General features: G+C 40.4%; 2 protein-coding genes across 2 annotated transcripts in view; both read left to right on the top strand.

Moving 5' to 3' along the window:
- The first annotated feature begins 8,059 nt into the window (after window positions 1-8,059).
- On the top strand, window positions 8,060-9,040 carry LOC124277968. Its single transcript, XM_046713697.1, has 2 exons — window positions 8,060-8,094; window positions 8,230-9,040. Exons 1-2 carry the CDS (start codon window positions 8,060-8,062, stop codon window positions 9,038-9,040), a joined length of 846 nt encoding a protein of 281 aa, XP_046569653.1.
- A 1,887-nt stretch (window positions 9,041-10,927) lies between these two features.
- LOC124277977 (RANBP2-like and GRIP domain-containing protein 8) overlaps window positions 10,928-22,261 on the top strand; it is a 56,021-nt gene continuing 44,687 nt past the window's right edge. The window contains 6 exon segments of the mRNA XM_046713708.1: window positions 10,928-11,097; window positions 12,351-12,418; window positions 13,515-13,628; window positions 13,980-14,023; window positions 18,646-18,692; window positions 19,262-19,321. Of these exon segments, the coding sequence (XP_046569664.1) occupies window positions 11,026-11,097; window positions 12,351-12,418; window positions 13,515-13,628; window positions 13,980-14,023; window positions 18,646-18,692; window positions 19,262-19,321 (405 nt within the window). The 5' untranslated portion in view covers window positions 10,928-11,025.

Raw genomic sequence — 22,261 nt, forward strand, 5'->3', positions numbered from 1 at the left:
GTCCAAAGAAAAGTGTTTACTTATCAAGACTGTTTAGTTAAGCGGTCTTTACTTAGGCGGTTTCCACTGTACATGTCTCACATGCATGCACCTATAATACAATCAAGTCTCCACCACACAATCCAGTGACAGGCATCCTTGCATTGTGTAGACAAGAGTTGATTATTGACAGACCCATGTCATACTGTTGAGTGCATCATTATACATCGAACTAACAAAACATAAGGATGGTGTGAGGTTTTGGATGATTATAATTGCACTAGCAAAGCTTTTAAATAAGCTAACTGGATAAGAATACTTCGTCTTGAATATCTTTGGACCTCAGTTTGACTCAATGCCTGATTATGTTCAGTTTGAAACATGGGTACTATAGATTTATCCACTTTTATTACTCACCCGTTGAAGATATCACTGTTTAATAATTTTACCATGTTATTACACAGTGTCACCTGGCTTTATTTTTGCAATAAATGACATTGTGTAATAACATCGCGTGATGTTGTACGTATGACGCCAAAGTGGTTTACAGTTATGACGTCACAATGCTAATACCTCTGTCCCAATAGTATTAGACCTTGCTTGACTCGCGGAAAGGTGAGAGTCATCACACTCGTTGAATTCTTAGGAAAAAGGTACTTTGCTCGATATTATTTTGCTAATGTTGGGTGAGTAATAAATAAAATACTAAACTATGTCCCGTGCAATACCATATTTATGAAACTCGTGAATGGTATTGGTATCTAACTTGCTTTCGCCAGTTAGATACCAAATCATTCACTCGTTTCATAAATAGGGTATTACACGGGACATCGTTTGGTATTCTCTGTATATAGAACCATGAAATGTGGCTGATAATAAGTAACAAATATAACTGAATGTGTGCTAATAATTATAAGGGCGGCATTTTTATACCCCTGCTACGAAGTAACGGGGTATATAGCGTTCATTCTGTCCGTCCGTCTGTCCGGAAACTTTGTCCATAGCATATCTCTACATCTTTACATGCTTGGTTCACCAAACTTCACACACATGTTCATCATTACCCATTGATGTGCCTTTTGCTATTTAATTTTTTTCAGAATTTTTTTTTTTTTCTGTTTCCATGGAAACACGACTTGGTGCAAAATGTGTTTGATGGTTACCTGGCCACAGCATATCATCGAAACTATACATGGTAGGTTCACTAAACTTAATACACAAGTTAATCATGACCCACAGATATGCCATTTGCTAAAAAATAACAATCTTCATCTACGTCCACTCATTGCGTTCAACATGAGACAGTCAAGTTCAATTGTATGTCAGGTTTTGAGTTTTCTTCCGCCTTCAAAACCATCCAACCACGCCTTTTGATGAGTAAACTGTTTAATCTAGGCGTTCATAGCAACATTATCAAATGGGGTAAAGCAGGGTATGAAACTCCCAAACATTTCAGCCAGCCCTGACCAAAATTTACCTGCCCACAACAAATACTAATTTACTTATTTACTCTATTTTTACGAGTGAATTAACAATGATTTATAATCCTGAAATATGATGAATATCTTCATATACATGTATAAATTTTAACCCGATCGTCGGGCAGGTAGATTTGAGAATCTGGTAGTCCATGTTGAAAATAACCCGTACCGGGCGGTGGGGCAGGCAGGTATTTCGAACGCTGGTTAAAGAGTTCATGGTACATAGAACTCAGTATGTCAGTGTCAGTGGCTATCAATGTTCTTTTCTCTCAACCTCTACTGGAGCTCCACAGGGCTGTGTTCTTTCACCCTTACTCTTCATTTTGTATACCAATGACTGTTACTTGGCATTAAATGACGTGTTTACTGTGAAATTCGCAGATGACTGGCCTAATTTCTTATTCTGAACATAATTATCGTCAAAGCATTGAAAACTTTCTATCTTGGTGTAAAGACAATTTTCTTTTTCTGAATGTACAGAAAACAAACTAAAGAGTGGTGGTTGATTTTCGGAGAAATAAGGAACCTCTACATCCTCTTATAATTGATAATGCAGAAATTGAAAGAGTGGAAATGTCTCGGTGTTATTTTAGATTCAAAACTTTCGTTTTCAAAACGCATAGATCACATTTACAAAAAAGGCCAACAGCGACTTTATTTTCTTCGCCGCTTAAGAAACCTTTCTAGACAAAACCATAATGACCGTTTTTTTATGAAACCTTTATTCAAGTGTGGTGACCTACAATTTCTATGTTGGTATGGGGGTCTGTCTGCTGGCAACAAAAACAAACTTTTCAAAATTGTTAACTGCCAGCAAAATTACTGGAGTGTCTTTCGAGTATATTCCCTTCATTTATGAGCGCCAGATTGTCAAAAAGGCAACTAAAATTAGAATTGATAGTTCACATGTTTTATCTCACCATTTCAACCACTTTCATCTGGACGCCGCTTTCGATCACCTTCGCTTAAAACAGAGCTCGACTGTCCTTCATACCATCCAGTATTTGTGTTATTAATGCAACTGATGTTTTTGAATAGTCATCATGTATGCGATAACTACTAACCCAGCCTCTTTACCTATATGGTTAATTGTATGGAATCATCAACATTCATTTTGTGCATGTTATTATTGTGTATATTTTTGTGAATTTTGTACACATATATATTCATTTTGATGCCGTTTTTTTATATAAAAAGAAATTCTTCCGGGATAATAAAGTTATATCTTATCTTATCTTATTGTGTGGTGAGAAACATGATGACTGACATGAGAACACACGGAAGAAAGAGCCCACTTGGACTGGTCAGGCTTACAGTAAGGACTGGTCAGGCTTACAGTAAGGACAGTAAGGACTAGTCAGGCTTACAGTAAGGACCGGTCAGGCTTACAGTAAGGACAGTAAGGACTAGTCAGGCTTACAGTAGGACTGGTCAGGCTTACAGTAAGGACCGGTCAGGCTTACAGTAGGACTGGTCAGGCTTACAGTAAGGACCGGTCAGGCTTACAGTAAGGACCGGTCAGGCATAGTAAGGACCGATCAGGCTTACAGTAAGGACCGGTCAGGCATACAGTAAGGACCAGTCAGGCTTACAGTAAGGACCGGTCAGGCTTACAGTAGGGCTGGTCAGGCTTACAGTAAGGACCGGTCAGGCTTACACCATGCCCGAAGACCTCATTAAAGGGCTTTGTTGTCATATCCACAGCATCTTGGGTTTGCAATGGGAACGCTTCAACCAAGAATGAGTTCACAGCTACAAGAACATACCTATGCTCATCCAATGTTCGAGGAAGACGCCAAAAACATCACCATGTCACCTGGAAAAGTTGTCTTCAATAGGCATAGGTACAACTTGAACTGGGTGGGAATGGGCCCAATGTTTTGGAGGTTTTGTTTGTACATTCTTCACAAGATTTGATGTATGTTTCAACAGTGGTACTTGGTTCATATGGACTGGCGGGTAGCATCACGACCAAAGTGGCATCCACTTGCTTTTGAATCACGTTGAGCATAAAGAAGGGAGTTCCTTCCCGTAATAAGAACTGCTCGTTGTGTGACCATTTTGGTGGCGGCCGTCCTTGAGTCATCTGTGCTTTGGCATGTAGAAATGATATAATATGCCATCACATAGACCTGGAGGCCTCTGACTTGAGAATCGGTGTAATGAGGGGAAACAGGTTCTGTGATCTGTGCAGGATATGAATGCGAGAGAGAGGGCATCAGTATTTCTATTAGCTTAACTGTTCTATGTTCCATATAATGTACCAAAATAATATTCCGAATGCATGGGAGACTGTTTTGCAACATTACCTGTTTGGTGTATGTATACCATTTGAGGGCATGACAATCTATGTGTGAGGTGTGAGGTCCACCCTGAAAGGTCTTTAATGCCTTCTAGTACAGCCATACGTTCCAAGAGTAGTGACGCGTCATGTGCATCCACCAAGCCTACAGACTTTAATCCATCATATAGGTGATCTGTGAGGTTGGAGAGATCAACTTTGATCTGGTTTGACTGGAAAATATCTAAACCAAAAATTATGGTATCATGCAATGAAGTGAAGACCTGAAAACTGTGTGAACGTGAAGCATGACCAATGTTAGGTTGTAGACTTATTACACCTAGCACTGGTTGTCGTTCTCGTCCTACGCCCAACAATCTCTGCCCGATAGGATTCTGTAGGTGAGGCTCAGTAAGTCCTATTTTCTTCTGAAATTTCATATGAGCACATCTGATTGTAGATCCGGTATCAATGCTGTGTTTCAGACTTGCCTGACCTTAACATTAATTGTGGTTTTTTTAAATAATGGGACCCAAAGAGGTACTTGGTGTTTATTAGGGCTGGAAGAGGATGGGATGGCGGGGGTAGCAAGGGTAGATGTTTTGGGACGTTTGCTTGGCCCGATTCTAGGTGGATCCTTGGAATGAGGCACATGTCCTTATTTTGTTGTTCGCCTTTCACAGATAAACCTGATTACATACTGGCGTATTGTGACCATACTTTCTACAAAAATGGTATGTGAATGGCGATAATATTTATGCTGAGAACAATACTAACCGCACTCTGAGCATCTCTGCTGTTTCTGCTGGATGGATGATGTTGCTCTCGACTGTTGCCCAGAGTTAGATGACAGAAACCTTGTCTGGAACTGTAGTCATCATGTTGAGGTTGTGACGGGAACCTGACTCTTTGTTGGCAGTCATCTTGAGTGTCTCCAGACATCACAGCTGCATGGGTCTTCGTTGGTTCTTCATTAGGGACATCACATGTGTTAACAGCTTCGTGTCTTGGTCTGTGAGGCTAGCTTCATCTGGCTGCTGGATACTGAGGTATGACTTGGCTGTATGTTCACCTTGCTGACGCACTTCTTGTAATATACTGGGCTCTTTGTTTTAGACCCATTGCCTGACGGAAGGTTTCAGCCCATTTACTAAGGAGTCCATTGGTATAGACATCCTAGAAGTAGCCTGTTCTAGTCTGCTGATATAATCAGATGCTAAATGTGACACACCTGAAATTGTTGTAGACGTTGGTGCTTATGCTGACCTCGATGTCGAAGTTGATGTTGAGATTGCCGTTACTACTGTTGACGTTGACGCTCACGTTGAGGTTGATAATGCTGTTGATGTTGATATTGTAGATGTTATGGTTAGAGCTAGAGTTGATGATGATCTCCGTTAACCTCAGTGTTTCAAAGGACTTGAAGTGTACTGGTAGTCTGTCGTACAGACCCTGAAGCAAATATATCCAAGAAAGCCCACGCAAGTCTAGAAAATGTGGCAAGTCTAGATTTCCTCAGCTTCTGAAAATGAAGAAAGTCTCAGGGCTCCTTTCCATGATATATATATTTTTTTACTATGAACTTTTTTCAGTAAAATATGTTCATTTCAGAGACTAGTTGTTAGTCTAGTGTACTGGGTAAAAGCTGATTACTTGGCGATCATCGTGAAAACAGAAAGTATGCTGCTGAGAATCTTTATTCATTTTGTATTGAAAACTATTAGAGGCCAAACTTTAATTGCAAACTATTTAAGGGTTTTTGTAAACAAAATTAAAAACGACAGCTCACTATCTGTGCTCATGGATATTGGGTTGACAGGTAACGGGTTATTTCACCCTAAACACGTTCACCCAAGCACAGTTTCAACCCAGGTTGTTTCACCCCACACAGTTTCGCCTCATTTAGAGGTTTCACCCCAGCAAATAATAATAATTATTATTATCAACTATAAACTTGTTTCAGTATTTTATTCATCTTTGTGCATAGTGTCGAAACAGCATATACAGATTGTTTGAATAATTATATCAGTTCATATTGGCTGTGTAGCTGCAAGTAGCTGCCTTGGACAGGAATGGACTTGTTCCTTGTCTCTGTACTGTGTCCAGAGGTTAAGAAGCTTCTCGTGGGTCTTCTTGAGTTTCTGCCTATTGTATCTTGATAGAAGACCATTCTGAACCAGGCGCACTTAGGTTTTCACTTGGTCAGCCTCACTTCTAAAGAGTGGCACAAGAACATAAAATGGCAATCCAGCACCACCAGAAAGTTACTCATTGGGTATTTAAAAGGTATGAGTTAAACATTAGTTATCAAATGGGTATTAAGTATGTAAGGGATGGGTCCATACGAGCACTGTGTACTAACATGCATGCAACATTCTTATCAAACAGTTGTTATGACCGTATTACCTGTCTGGTGTGCCACCGTGATATTCTGTTTCACAGTTTCACAGTTTCACACTGCAGTCCATCTTGACGCGGTCTTACGCTCTTCTTGCAACTGAAGCAGATCTCCAAACATGCAGTTGCCTTGGCAGAAATGCAAGTGTAATGTTGAACAAAATGTTGACTTATTTAAATGTTCATTTAAGTTTTAAGCGTGAAGAGATGAGATTTTATGAGATCAATACCATTCTCCATGAATACTAAATTAGTTGGGTAAAACAACTCTTGGTGAACTGACCTATAGTTTGGAATGGTGTCGGCCCGATTCCGCGAAGATCTCAACTTACAGGGTCCCGAAACCGCGAAAAAAGCATCATAGTTGGGACATACAAAAAGATAATGAGGGGTGTCATCGAAGGCTTCAATGATTTGCTTCTTGTTATCGACATTGTTTTAATATTGCTTGGTCGGGATAAAGAGGTGTCCTCTCTATGTTTTTGATATAGCCCCGATAGCGCGTGTGATACCGTGCGGAACCAACTCCCCCTCCTTATGGACCGACTGAGCGGACACCTTTTTCCGTAGTTGAAGAAGGATTTTCGCTGACTCGGCCATAAACCTTTGGGATTGGGATGAAACAACCCGGGTGAAACGACCCGGAAGCGGGTTGACATTAGTTCGGAACGGATTTTGAATGGGAACGCATCCTACTTGCAAAACTAATTGTGACGTTTCGGATTATATCGTAAACATATACAATAATGCAAAGTAATTACACTGGGTTTACACAAAAAAGTGGCAGTAAAATATTGTGTAAAAATGTTCCAAGTGAAACACATTGTACATATGGAAAGTCAGGGAGAGTCAGTGGGGTGCTATGTTTAGACTTGTGTTGTGTTTAGACAGAGTTCTAGAAGGTACTACAACCCTATATGGGCCTTTCCATTATATTCTGATGCTGGGAGTTGAATTTTGTCCTTATGTTTATATGTGCAGCTAACTCTTGCCTCTCATCTCACATTACATCTCAAGTTACAAGAAGACCAGTAATCGTGTGGAGATTACAGCTGGGATGGGTCCAAATTTTCTACCCGGGTAACCCACCCCTTAGCTATTACCCTACCCTACCCTGATACCCGTTATGTTAATTCCTGACATCAAATTTGTAAGAAATGTCAATATATTCTTCAACTCGAAGGCTAAAATTTCGAGTTTTTCAATATCTTAACCATGTATTATATTCAAAACAGGTGGCTGTAAATTATGTCTAAATCTGCAAAGACAATACAACATTTAATCATGAAAGAATAACATTTTACATTGTTTAATCTATTAGTCACATGATCACAACGGGTCCGGGTATTGAGGCGGGTACCCGGGTCCAACTCATTACCCACCCGTCCCGGGTATCCGGGTTACCCGTCCCAGCCCTAGTGGAGATCACTGTTGCCCTGGATACTCATATTTTCGGAAACTTGACCATTGTTGCCGTGAGGTGGATATTATCATCTCTTTCATTATTGTTCTAATTACTGGTATTTATTTGAAGTGGCTCTCTATCTGGTTCAGCCACAGTAATGTCTTTGCAGTGATTTGTATTTACTTGTAAACCTAGTTAGGCCCTCATGTTGAAATACAATTGCAAATCATATCACATTGCTTTCACTTTGTAATTCAGAATTACCAAAACTAAGAAACACAAACATCAGCCTTTAACATTACATCTATATACGTGGGGGCAGTGGTTAAAGCGTTCGCTCGTCCCCGGGTTGGTTTCCGGTAAACGCTGGTGTTGAGCTTCTTGTCATCTCTGTGGACCAGGACATCTAGGAAGGGAAGCTGGTTGTCTCTTTCTAATTCCATAGTAAACTGCATCCGGGGGTGTTGGGAGTTCAGGTGTTGGAGAAGGACGTTGGGGTCGTCAGATGGAGGAAGGATGACAAAGTATCATCTACTTTACGGAACCAGCAGGTGGGTTGGATTGGGGACGTTTCAAGGGCGGTTTCTTCTAGATGGGTCATGTAGATCTCGGTAATGAGGGGGGATAGTGGTGAACCCATAGGAAGGCTATGGGTCTGTTGCACTATTTTATCTTTCCATGTGAAGTAGAGATGATAAGAAGCTCAACATCAGCGTTTACCGGAAACCAACACATACAGACCAGTATCTCCATTTCTCCCCCAGTCACCCTATCCAAGCCAAGAGAGGGATAATTTCAATCCTGACCAGACGAGCCAAGAACATCTGCTCCACAGCCGCATCACTAGACACCGAGTTGGACCACCTGAGACACGTCTTCACCAACTACAACAAATATCCTGCATCGTTCGTCGACCAGACCATCAACAACACCCTCGACCCTGACTATAAACCTCCCCGACAGCAAGCAGCCCCCTTCACCATCAGCCACCCCTTCATCGGACCAACTAGCCACCACATCCGACGACTCCTCAAACAGCAAGCCAACACTGATGTCATCTTCCAAAGAGGCAACACTATACAGAACCTCCTGCAGGCCACAGGCAGACCCACCCCGGCAAAGAAGCCAGATCCTGCAGATGTCGTCTACCAGATAGAATGCGACTGCGGCGAATCCTATATTGGTGAAACATCAAGAACAGTCACCATTAGGATCAAACAACACCAGGCCTCAGTAAGAAAGAAAGACTCTAAATCCGCCATAACCGACCACCTTAAAGCCAACCCAAACCACAACATCAGTTGGAACACCACCAAAGTCATCGAAAGGAACCGGCCCGATTTCAAAACCCGAAAACTACTTGAAGATGTCCACATAAAGAAGATTTGCCCAGCCATCAACAGAGATGAAGGATATTTCATCCCCAAGGCCTATCATCACTTGCCCAATAAACTTCATGTAACCCTACTCAACCATTGTACATTATCCATTGTGTAAACATCACTTCACCACTGGCTTCCCAACAGTCCCTTTACCACTTATGTAAACAACCTATGTATATCATTCCCTACTGGCTGCCCATCAACATCCTTAATCCCTTATGTATACAACTATGTACATGTTCTTTACTGGCTTCCTATCAACCTACTTAATCCTGGGTTATCAACCTATTCTATTGTATAAACAACTCATTTTCGCCCCATCCCCCATTGAATTGTACAAACATCTCATTATATAAATCACCCAAAATACTTCCCATGTACCACTTGCTTGACAACGACATTAGAATGTATGTCGAAACGTCGTCTATATAGAATAAAGAAGTTGTATATCCATAAAAATAGTCCTCATTCTTCATCTACCCAACTTCTAGAATGCCAATCAAAGAAGAAATCCACTTTGGTATATAATCCTTATAATCTACAGATTAGTCGGGCCTATAGCTTCTATCCGTTTGTATTCTGTATAGTGGACGGTCCTGATATGTGAATTCAGTAGAAATTAAGTTGTTTCACTAAAAGATGCGTGAGTCAATTAGTAAATATTCCCCTTACAATATTGTCTGTTGTATTAACTGAATGTAAAATCAAAACCTATTGTGTTCAATTAATACATGTGTAATTAACTTTACTGAATTAGAATTACGGCTATATTGAACGTGTATGAGTAAGCTACTTATTAACACATCAGTGCTGGGGCATAAGGCCTTTATTAGTGTAGTCCTCTTGCTACAATTCTTATAATTGCACATTTCTATGTAACAATCCGTGTAACCTACTAACCTTTATTTCACTTTTACTGTTGAGTAGTATAACTATTTGTTTGTAGCCTGTCTGTATTGAGCACATTTATATCAATGAGAAGTTTTTTAAAATGTAAAAATTCTACAGTTCAGAAGATAGAAGATTATCCCTGGTCTACGAGAAAGTTCAGAAATATTGTGACGGTGTGTTACAGATCGCGTTATCATGCCACACCCAATGCTTCTCTGACTTGGTACACTTGTCATCGTTTCCCGGTTGCGTAGATCGATGCTCCTGCTGTTGACCACTGGATTGTCTGGTCCAGACTCGATTATTTACAAACCGCCGCCATATAGCTGGAATATTGCTGAGTGTGGCGTTAAACAACAAACCAACCAATCACACCCAAACCTGGTGGGTTGTAGAACCTGCTTCCCTTTCTAACGTCGAGGTTGTTTGGTAGTTTAACGCCACAACTAGTTGAGAAGTTTTTACTTGGTCACTTGCAAGAAGAAGTAATTTCATATTTTAGCATTTCTTTGTGTATGTTTCGCAACACTTTACTGTTGATCAAGATTGTATTGCTGCTCTAATTGTGACGTGTACTATTTAGGAACAATTATTTAGGCATCAAAACACATTTGACATTGAACTGTCCGCTGGAAAGTTTTCGTAATTTGGGGCTGGTGCTTCGGGTTCGATATCGGCCGGAAATTCCCGAGGTTACACGAGTACCTACTACCGTAAAGTGGTTCGCAATTCACTTTACAACATCCAACCGCTACGTTAATAAAACATATTAAGAGCTGATCACTGAACAGTTTGTTAGTATATATTACTGTGTCTAATAGAAACCGATATTAGCAAGTTCCATCACCCACTGTTCCGTAATAAACTGTCGTAAATAAGTCCGGTGCAAGGGTGGAAACCGGTGCGCAACGTGCGAGCGGAACGCTGTCCAATTCAAAGACAAGTACGAGTCGAATGTCAATATTCACAGCGCTAGTAATCTATGTATATCCCAACACATAAAAGGAAAATGTGTTTCGTGTTTAATTAGTCATCGTTGAGATTTCGCTCTTTCAGACGCTCTGTACACTACAGTGTGAAGCCATACACGTTGGTTGAGGGCCTCATTCGTTGAAAACCGTTTGTGATCAAGAAAAATGGCGGAAAATTAAATGCGCCGCATACTCACATGTTCTGAAGAAAATAGTTGAAAGTGAGAAGCCTGAGACCATGTTTCGAACGAAGCAAGACGTCGATAGACATGCTGCAAATGTGCTGGGAAGAATCAAGAATGAAAAGGAGGTGAGAAAGAGAATAAGTTATGTCATCAAGTTTTACACATCTATGGAAGTCTCGAAATACCAAATAGGCTTACTTTAACTACTTTCAATCTTTATTATTTACTATAAATGTAACACGTTATTCATTTAGTATTACAGTATTAGGATGTAGTGGAGTAGTACGAACAATAACAACATAATTGAGAGGACTGGTGCTTCAAAAATGCGAAGTTTTGTGGACTATATTGAACATACTGAGGAATTAATAAGTTCGGATTGGTTAATTTTTCAAGAACTTTGAACGTTTGTGATAGTGGTAAGGGGAGTACTGCACTTTACCTGGCACACTTTTTCAGATTATTGTAACCCCTAACCCTAAGGATTGTAAAGGGTGCCTAACCCCTAACCCTAAGGATAGTAAAGGGTGCCATACCTAACCCTAAACCCTAACCCTAAGGATCGTAAAGGGTTGTTTAAAAATTAACAAAAGATGCAAGTGAAGGGAGACGGAGCACTTACTGCGATATAGCAAGACATCGCTGGAGACAGTGCGGGCTGTGGGGCTACGCCCGGTAAAGTGCATTCTAGCCGTGGTAAGAATTCCTCCCGGTCCCCCATCCCAAATAATATTTATAAATATACTAAAATTATTAACAAAACTTAACACAACAATTACTAGAGAACTCACAAAAGGACTAAAAGTCCACGATTTATGTTAGGTTTAGGGTTTGGTGAACGAAAGGAACTGTTTCCATGATAGTGAATGGCCCGGTTTAAATCACATCTGGTGAAAGGAAGGGAATATGGACAGGTCAATGCAAAGGGAGATTCAAACAATGTACTGTACATTTTTGTAGACCTGCACCTGATGTATCTAATCGGTGGGATGGTTCCACACTAAAAAGTGTTTGGGGGCTTGTAGACATTGCAGATTCCTTCCAATTTTAGATATATCCTATTTTATGGGTTTTAAGAAACCTTCGCTGTTCTTTTGCTAATTGCATGAACAACAATATATCCCATTAACTTATGAATGACAACTTTATCTTAAACACAAGCAATCATCCAATATTTATAATTTACCAGTACATAAGTTGAATAAAATTCTGAGATTTAAATGTTCAGTTGGCAAGGTAAAATTATGAGGATTCGCGATCTTAATTTCACTTTGCTTTACTTTTTTGTTTAAAGTGAAATTCATCGGTATGTTTTCACTGCAAACAGACTATAAGAAGTGAATTGATAATGATTTGATCTATGTATTTTTGTTGACAGAAAAACTCAAGAGGCTACCAGATAGCAAGGCTGTATTTTGATGTGTCTGAATATGAGATTGCTAAAAGGTACATGTGAAATGAAAGGCCTGTAGTTATGAGCAAGTTATCATTGATCATTATCATTTGTTGTATATAGATACGTCAGTGTAATATGTGGCCACTAGGGGTGAAGCGGTACGGTACGTATTGCGGTACAAGGCCTTCGGTCTGGACCGTTTCGGTTTGATATACTGCAGTTCTACAAATACTGCGACTGTCTCCGTGATGTAGTGGTTAGAGCCTCCCTCCGGAGAGCGGAAGGTCGCGGGTTCGATCCCCGACCGCGTCATACCAAAAGACGTTAAAACATGGTACTTGTTGGTCCCAGTCTGGCGCTCGGCATTAATAGGTACAACAAGGACTGGTCGGCTCGGAGTCAGTATAATGTGTCTGAGTGGGGTATTCATGCTTCACTGCGGCATGGTATCTCAGTGGGCTAGCACTGTAAAACCAGCTTAAGTCTGGGCTAGTACAAGCAGCCCAAATACACACGCATGCACATCGTCATATGAGCGAAATGTTCTCAAGCACGACATTAAACTCAATTTCACCTCACTTCACAAATACTGCGGTTCTACTAATCCCACGATATACGGAATTTACCGTTTCACCCCTAGTGTCCACATTGCACTGGTGGTGTGTGAATTGAGGGTTCCATCTAAGTCCCCAGCTACAGGTATGTAGCAAGGGGTCAATCAATGAATGATGTGGTCAGGCTGAATGAGTTGTTGATTGCATGTCTTCATGTTAATATTTTCATGGTAGGACTAATGATGTATGTCAATGATTGTTAACTAAATATTGATCGATTATTGATAAATATACAAAATAACAAAGCAAAGAGTGTATTTGTCTGTAAAACATTTAATGGGCAGATTGCGTGCTGTCTTTGGCACAAGTTCGTTTTGGTAAATGTTAACATTGTCACAATCGTTAACTTAAGATATTGTTAATGACACAATTTTCATTTTGATAATCTTTACAAGTTCTTCCCATCAACATTATCCAACTGTCGATTTGTTTAGCCTGCACTGTTGCTTGGATATTTTATTATAGATGGTGATCAGCATGTGGTCAGTTGTGTCTATATTATTAACATAAAAGTGCCGCTTCTCCCCTCCAGGTACCTGTCATCATTCCTGAGTGTGAGGGAGACGGTGCCTCAGGCACACAAGCTCATGGGACATATCTTCCTTAAGACAAATGAAAAGGAAAAGGCTTTGGAATGTTACAAGAGGTAGTGTCATGTAGCATCCATTTTGTTTCATTACCAGAGCTCGAGATAACTTTTTGGATCATTGAATAGGAATTGTGTTTTCTCATAAACATTTGTGTAATTTACGCAGATACGCAGCTTATCTGTACCTCTGCATTACAGTCTTCTTAGTTATGGACATTCTATTCTTTTAATGTCAGATGATATTTACGAGTCGCCAGTTCTTGTCACTTTACCAATACATATTGCATAACTTGGGTTTCTTATAATACCTTTTCATTACACCACGATGTGCCACTAAATGACAGCAGTATTAACTTTTCAACATTGATTTAGTCAGTATCAGTGCATTTCACCACTGTATATTTTCAGGGCCCTGGAGCTTGATGGCACTCAGAAAGATTTGATCATCAAAAGTGAGTTACTTGAAGATTAATTTTCAAACTTTCATCAGATTTATTAAGTTTTAGGTGTTAGCTTTTGTGGGGATTCCAACAGGCAAGACCAAGTCAGTTTATGGTCTAGCTGACTTGTCTGTTGATCCTGTGCTATATGTATTAGACCACCAGTATTGCTGTGTTGTTCAATTTCAAAGATACTGGGCACCTCTTCTCGAAAGGATCCTAGCCCTAGGATATCCTAACTTTGATCCTAGGGTCTAGGATAGGTGTCCTACCTTATTCTCGAAAACTATCCTAGCACTAGGATATCCTAACTTAGGACAAATACTAGGATAGTTTCTGACTTGTCCTAAGTCTATCTTAGTGGAAGTCAACATGGTGTGGTTCTTGTTTGTTCACCAATTTTGACGTCAAACAAAATAACTCGCCTAAATTACGTTTGAATTTACAACAGCACACAGTTTGGATGAGTTAAGAAGAGTTGTTTTAGTTAATATTATCAATTTATTGGTAAAGAATAGACACACTTGTTGCAATGCACGTATTCTTTCGATCTACAAAAGAGATTTGTTCAATTCTTACCTATTCTCTGCCATTTAATCACAACATTGCTCTTTTCTGTCACATTGCCGTGAAATGTCAATGTCAAGGCCAACTTGATAGGGGGAGTAACTCCTGTTTATTTCCTAGGTGAATTTTCAGTTTGCGAGATTTTCATAAAAAAACAAATAAAATGAAAATATTTTTTGCACATATCTTATTGCTTTTTTGGCAGACTTTCAAACTCCTAAGTAAAAATGTTATCTCATTGTCAAATAAATGAATTTTCAAAAACTTCAAAACTACTATAATGTGATGAAAATATCAAATATAAAATACTGAGTATATTAACAATACTTTTTTCTGGAAGTATGGTAATTCGAACAAATAGATATAAAAAAATCTCATTAAATATTTTGAATATGTTCAAGTACTAATTCACTCTATTTTTCTGGATACAAGATGTGTATTTTATATAATTAATTATAATTTCTTCTAGATCTACTAAGTCCACCAAAAGCTGAATTTCACCGCTTTTAAGCTTTTTACTTCGATTTCTAGTCTTACCATTTATCTTGTAAACGAGAATGTAGTTGGGTTTTTATGGAATGAATCATGGGTAATATTTAGGTGAATCCCCAACTCAATGAATGTTTTTCTATCTCACCTACTGAAGAGCTCGCTATCCTAGTTAGGATCGGTAGCTCAAATTAGGACAGGGATAGGATCGTTTCGAGAATGGGTCTTATCCTAACGGTATCCTAACTCCTGTCCTAACTAGTTAGGATCTGTCTTAGCTAGTTCACTCTGTAGATTCTGTTCATATTTGGCACCTGGGTCCCAGTCAGGTTTGGTGACCTTGACCTTTATTTCAAGGTCACAAGGGGTGTTTAAAGTCTTGCCCTTGTCAGCGAGATACCTCAGGAACCATTCTCTGGATTTTCTTCATATTTGACACCAAGCTTCATCTGGGGAAGGTACAGGGCCCAGTTGATTTTGGTGACCGTCACATGATTTTTCAAGGTCACGGTGACACTTTTAAGATTTCAGCATGTTTTTGTTAACCTGCATGTTAAGATTGTCAGCAAGATATCTCAAGAACGGTTCACTGGATTTTTTAATTGACTTTCAAGACTTCTCTTGAATGTTTTTTGATAAGCAATATCATAATTATTATTTTTGCGTATTTCATACACCATGATATTCATGTCATGGTCAGAGTGAGTCTTGAATATATTTGTGTGTTTGAACAGCTACAGAGCAAGATATCAAGAGAGGTTGACTCATGTTTTTGTTGACATTTAACTTCATTTTAAACTACGACCTTCACTTTCATTACTTTTTTAGTTTGATTTGATAATTTGCGGCAGGGGATTATGTCATCTTAGTGACATCTGCTCGTTCATATTTGAACTTACCTAGTAATGTGTGATTGTTGTGAAGTTCTAGTGACGGACGGAGGAAACAAGGTCCTATATATTGTTACTAAAGTCGTGACCCGTTTATCCGGACACTTGTGGTTTTCTTGAAATTGTCCGGATAAACGAATTTCCGGATATCTGAACCACGGAAGATATGTAAAAGGTCATACAAAGAAACGAACATAATAGACCTCAGATGTAATCTTTTTTGAAAAGACAACAACAAATAACTGTGCATCCACAAATATCATCTTGTCAAATAAAGTATTCAAGTCAATAACACGTGCGAACATACCTGTACATGCATCTGTCTGTCAAATGCTAGCAACCAATCGGGAAACAGTTTGGATGTCATCCACGCGTTTGCATTGTTCCTGTACCTAACATAAACTCCCGGATTTAAGTCACTACCAAAACAACGGGGATGTCTTGCCTTGCCAATCACAACTCAAAATTAACTCAGTGTCTTCTTGCTAATTACAGGTAGTTAATCCTCTCACGCTTCAAAGACTGCAGACTTCTTTTATGTTAGGGCACGCAAGTCCACTCGGTAAAATGCGTGTGTAAACTTTACTGACAGCTGCTCAGCCATCCTGATATACGAGAAAATAATGCATATAATTTTCTATGTGAAAATGACTGTCCGGTTACGGAAACCAGATTTCCGGATAAGTGCGTAATTTTACAACATTGTGAATTCGTTTTGAGGAATTTTTGTTCGGAAGGCGAGTTTTCCGGATATCTGAGGTTCGGAGAAACGGGGCACGACTGTATTTTATGGCGGATGGTAATGAGTCATCAGTGATGACATATCACCCGGGTCCCCGCTTATTTGCAAAGGTCAAGTGAATCCGTAACCCTTTAAGGATTGAACGGGTTCTTTGCTATTAAAGATGTGTCAGCTCCCTAAGGACCTGAAAGGTTGCCATACCCTAACCCTAAGGATTAGAACTGAATATTTACTGTCTATACTAACAAAGTCATCTTCTCTTGTTCGTTCATGCAAAGTGATATGTAATGTCATTTTCTTACCCCCTGAAAAAAAGTTTCAGGAAAGTGTAACCTGTAGATAAGCCGACACCAAAACTGGACCTCAAAGATACTGCGTATCTACAGTAATATATGGTATCCAGAAAGTTTGACAATTGCATGACGTGAATATAACTTACCGTAATTGTGGATAGTAATCACAGGGCTCGAAAATTCCACTTGTTCGCTCGTATTGACGAGTAAAATTTGTTTCAGGCAAGTGAAAAACATAATTTGCCTACAGGACGAGTACGTTTTCTGACCCAACTATTTTTCAAAACAATAAGTTTAAGTTTTAACATCGTCATTCCCGATTAGCAGTATTTTTAAATCCTCCGAAAACTAACCGCAAAGTTTAAGTCTTGATGTTCGTTTGGTATCCTTTTTCAACAGATATCACGCAGCGTGGTTTTGTAACCTAAGTGCTCCGAATATCCTGATTGGCTATAATTAATAAACTGACCAATGAGAAAAATCGTCACAACATGAATGTTGTTGGATCAGCTTGAAAATTGGGAATTCCCTACTTGTTATATCCACTACATTGATTTGTAATCTGCTAGTTTTCTCAAATATTTCAAATCTGAACTGTGTATTGTCTTACAAAGCCAAGGGAAGTAACATTTTTATTTTTCTTTGAAGTTCAGCTATCTTAAATAGTGAGCGAATTAGCAGACAAAGTAAATAATGTTTATTGTAGTTCTATTCCTAGCAAACATTTTGAAATAAGATAATTTAAAGTTACTTTCATTATGTTGCATAGGACGAGTGGAAATTTCATATTACTGGGCGAGGGCAGATTTTTTAATTTTTCGAGCCCTGAAGCATCAACAAGGCTCACGTTTCTGTTGTAAGGATAAATACCAATCTTTAGTCAATATTTGATAACCTCTGCTTGGTGTCAGGTCCTCCTCTTTTGTAAGAGTTAAGGGGGATTTCCCCATTAATCCCAAATTCCTGAATGCAACACTGGATTACTAATAAGACGTTATAACATGTACACTCAGCACTCCGGTACTGTTACTGAACACACCTCTTGAACCGATTCCAGGAAACCAGTCGGCTGTTTCGCAAAATTCCAGGAAAGGCTAATGGGTGCTAATAATTTGGAATGAATTTTCTGATTCTGCAATTCGAAATTATGCACTGAACTGGTACAAGTGTGCTCTGTTACGTGTAAAATTGTTTTGAATTGAAAGTGTATCGGTTTATTAACATTTTTTATCAGTAAAAACACAAACTGTGTTTAAATTGGAGATTTATAGAAAACCTCGTTTTTTTAATTAACTGCATGGTCACATGGCTCCTAATTTGCTACAGCTATGTTCATTGGTCATTTGGAATTGCCAAAATACAAAGATACCAAATATCATTGGCTGAAAGTTCATTTTGAATATTACAGAGAGAAATTTCACCTGAGAGACGAATTCTGCCTGATTAAGGGTTGGAGGCGAAAACCAATAACAATCAGTACAGCAATATTTCAGCCTAAATTTTGTAACTATCTGGACATTTTATTTTGTTTTGTTTTGTTGAATGGATAGAGTTTTTATATTACTTAGTGAGTAATTATTAAAGCTGAATCAGCAGTGTTTAGTTTCGAGATTTTATTTCTTGTTTTAACACAATCTTTTGTTTCTGTTACAGTTTGTGAGCTGTGTACACAGGTGGCAATGGATCCAGAGCGAGCTCGGGTGAGTTTTCTACAGGCACCTTTCAGGAAATATCCCTCTCAATACAACGAATGTAAAGACAGGCAATGTTCAGGGATGAGAACTTTCTGTGGAATTCCACGGATTTGATCGCGCTGGGGTCATTCTTGTTAATTGTCAAAAGCTGCGGCCCTCAAGATCCCCGGCTCATTTTCCTTGTTTTCACTCGTACCCATTCTCATCCCTGTATGTTTCAAATAGTTCCTGTCATTAACCAGATAACTTTGCTGTTACATGCCGCAGGGTATCCAGATCACGTAACCATATGAAGGATGACTTCACTAGATACAGACAGCACTGGGACATTCTCATTGCTGAACACGGGCTTTCCTCTTTCTCCAATAATATATTTGTACAATTACGTCATGACAATTTCAAAGACAGTGATTGTCCTGGAAAATGATGCATTTTAAAACATTGTAGGATCTCTGCAAAGTTGTGGATATTCTTTCGAAAATTCTCATATGTTCCAAATGTATGAGAAAAAAACTAGGTAAACCTGCTTGGTGAGTGAGTTAACATGTGTTATTTCATGTTTCTGTTTGCTGTAGTTCTGGCTGGAGAAGGCAGAGCAAACCTGCCCCGGAAATGATGTTATCTTCAGACTGAGGGTGAGTTGGGACAAATAGCCACTCTCAGCGATTTTAGTTATCACTTGAGAGCTGAGTCGTGTATTTAATTGTTTCGAGATTTTGGTAGTAGTTTTTGTTTGGTCACGTAAGCTCAGCTAATATTATCCTTATGATATCTTATGCCAATAACGTAAAGCAACAAGGCAAGTTGTTGTTAAACATTTCTTACACAACCAAACCTATTTGTTATGTGTCACTGGGATGACCACCCAAGCAATTAGCACCCGTGAAGGTCTGGGTTAGAATATTGATCTTCAGTACCACATGCTTGTCGTAAGAGGCAACTAACGAGATCAGGTGGTCAGGCTCGCTGATTTTTGGTTGACACATGTCATTGGTTCCCAATTGTGCAAATCGGTGCTCATGCTGTTGATCACAGGATTGTCTGGTCGAGAGTTGATTATTTACAGACTGCCGCCGCGGTGGGGTTGTCTAGTGGTTAAAGCGTTGGCTCGTCACGCCGAAGACCCGGGTTTGAATCCCCACATGAGTACAATGAGTGAAGCCCATTTCTGGTGTCCCCCGCCGTGATATTGCTGGAATATTGCTAAAAGCGGCATAAAACCAAACTCAGTCAGTCAGACCGCTGCCATATTGCTGAGTGTGGCGTAAAACTAAACTCACTCACTCACCCAAGCAAATATCTGGTGGTAAGAAGCAAAAGGTGGAGTGGTGGATTGGTTTACTGTGTGTCATTGTACGCTGGTTCGTTGTCATTGTACCCCTGATGGGATGGAGCGTTGTCATTGTACCCCTGATGGGATGGAGCGTTGTCATTGTACCCCTGATGGGATGGAGCGTTGTCATTGTATCCCTGATGGGATGGATCGTTGTCATTGTACCCCTGATGGGATGGATGGATGGTTGTCATTGTACCCTGATGGGATGGATACCCTGATGGATTGATACGTTGTCATTGTACCCTGATGGGATGGATGCGTTGTCATTGTACCCCTGATGGGATGGATCGTTGTCATTGTACCCCTGTGGGATGGAGCGTTGTCATTGTACCCCTGATGGGATGGATCGTTGTCATGATGGGATGGACCCTACCCTGATGGGATGGATCGTTGTCATTGTACCCTGATGGGATGGATGGTTGTCATTGTACCCTGATGGGATGGATGCGTTGTCATTGTACCCTGATGGGATGGATCGTTGTCATTGTCATTGTACCCCCTGATGGGATGGATCGTTGTCATTGTACCCCTGATGGGATGGATGGTTGTCATTGTACCCTGATGGATGGATCGTTGTCATTGTACGTTGTCATTGTACCCCTGATGGGATGGATCGTTGTCATTGTACCCTGATTGGATGGATGCGTTGTCATTGTACCCTGATGGGATGGAGCGTTGTCATTGTACCCCTGATGGGATGGATCGTTGTCATTGTACCCCTGATGGGATGGATGGTTGTCATTGTACCCCTGATGGGATGGAGCGTTGTCATTGTACCCCTGATGGGATGGATCGTTGTCATTGTACCCCTGATGGGATGGATCGTTGTCATTGTACCCCTGATGGGATGGATCGTTGTCATTGTACCCTGATGGGATGGATCGTTGTCATTGTACCCCCTGATGGGATGGATCGTTGTCATTGTACCCTGATGGGATGGAGCGTTGTCATTGTACCCTGATGGGATGGAGCTGCGTTGTCATTGTACCCCTGATGGGATGGATCGTTGTCATTGTACCCTGATGGGATGGATGGTTGTCATTGTACCCTGATGGGATGGATGTCATTGTACTGTTGTCATTGTACCCCTGATGGGATGGATGTTCATTGAGCTGGATGGATCGTTGTCATTGTACCCCTGATGGGATGGATCGTTGTCATTGTACCCTGATGGGATGGATCGTTGTCATTGTACCCTGATGGGATGGATCGTTGTCATTGTACCCTGATGGGATGGATCGCTGTTTGTACATCGATGTACCCTGATGGGATGGATCGTTGTCATTGTACCCTGATGGGATGGATCGTTGTCATTGTACCCTGATGGGATGGATCGTTATCATTGTACCCTGATGGGATGGAGGTTGTCATTGTACCCCTGATGGGATTGATGTTGTCATTGTACCCTGATGGGATGGATCGTTGTCATTGTACCCTGATGGATGGAGATCATCATTGTACCCTGATGGGATGGATCGTTGTCATTGTACCCTGATGGGATGGATGGTTGTCATTGTACCCTGATGGGATGGAATTGTACCCCTGATGGGATGGATCGTTTGTACCCTGATGGGATGGATGGATGTTGTCATTGTACCCTGATGGGATGGATGGATTGTACCCTGATGGGATGGAGCGTTGTCATTGTACCCCTGATGGGATGGATCGTTGTCATTGTACCCCTGATGGGATGGAGCGTTGTCATTGTACCCCTGATGGGATGGATCGTTGTCATTGTACCCCTGATGGGATGGAGATGGTCATTGTACCCTGATGGGATGGATCGTTGTCATTGTACCCTGATGGATGGATCGTTGTCATTGTCACCCCTGATGGGATGGATCGTTGTCATTGTACCCTGATGGGATGGATTGTCATTTGTACCCCTGATGGGATGGATGGTCATTGTACCTTGATGGGATGGATGTTGTCATTGTACCCCTGATGGGATGGATGGAGCGTTGTCATTGTACCCCTGATGGGATGGTACCCTGTTGTCATTGTACCCCTGATGGATGGATCGTTGTCATTGTACCCCTGATGGGATGGAGCGTTGTCATTGTACCCTGATGGGATGGGCGTTGTCATTGATGATGGGATGGAAGCGTTGTCATGGGATGGATGGGTCGTTGTCATTGTACCCCTGATGGGATGGATCGTTGTCATTGTACCCCTGATGGGATGGAGCGTTGTCATTGTACCCCTGATGGGATGGATCGTTGTCATTGTACCCCTGATG

This window comes from Haliotis rubra, unplaced genomic scaffold (assembly GCF_003918875.1).
Source record: "Haliotis rubra isolate DU_JTF1 unplaced genomic scaffold, ASM391887v1 Scf106, whole genome shotgun sequence".
Classification (NCBI taxonomy): Eukaryota; Metazoa; Mollusca; class Gastropoda; order Lepetellida; family Haliotidae; genus Haliotis; species Haliotis rubra.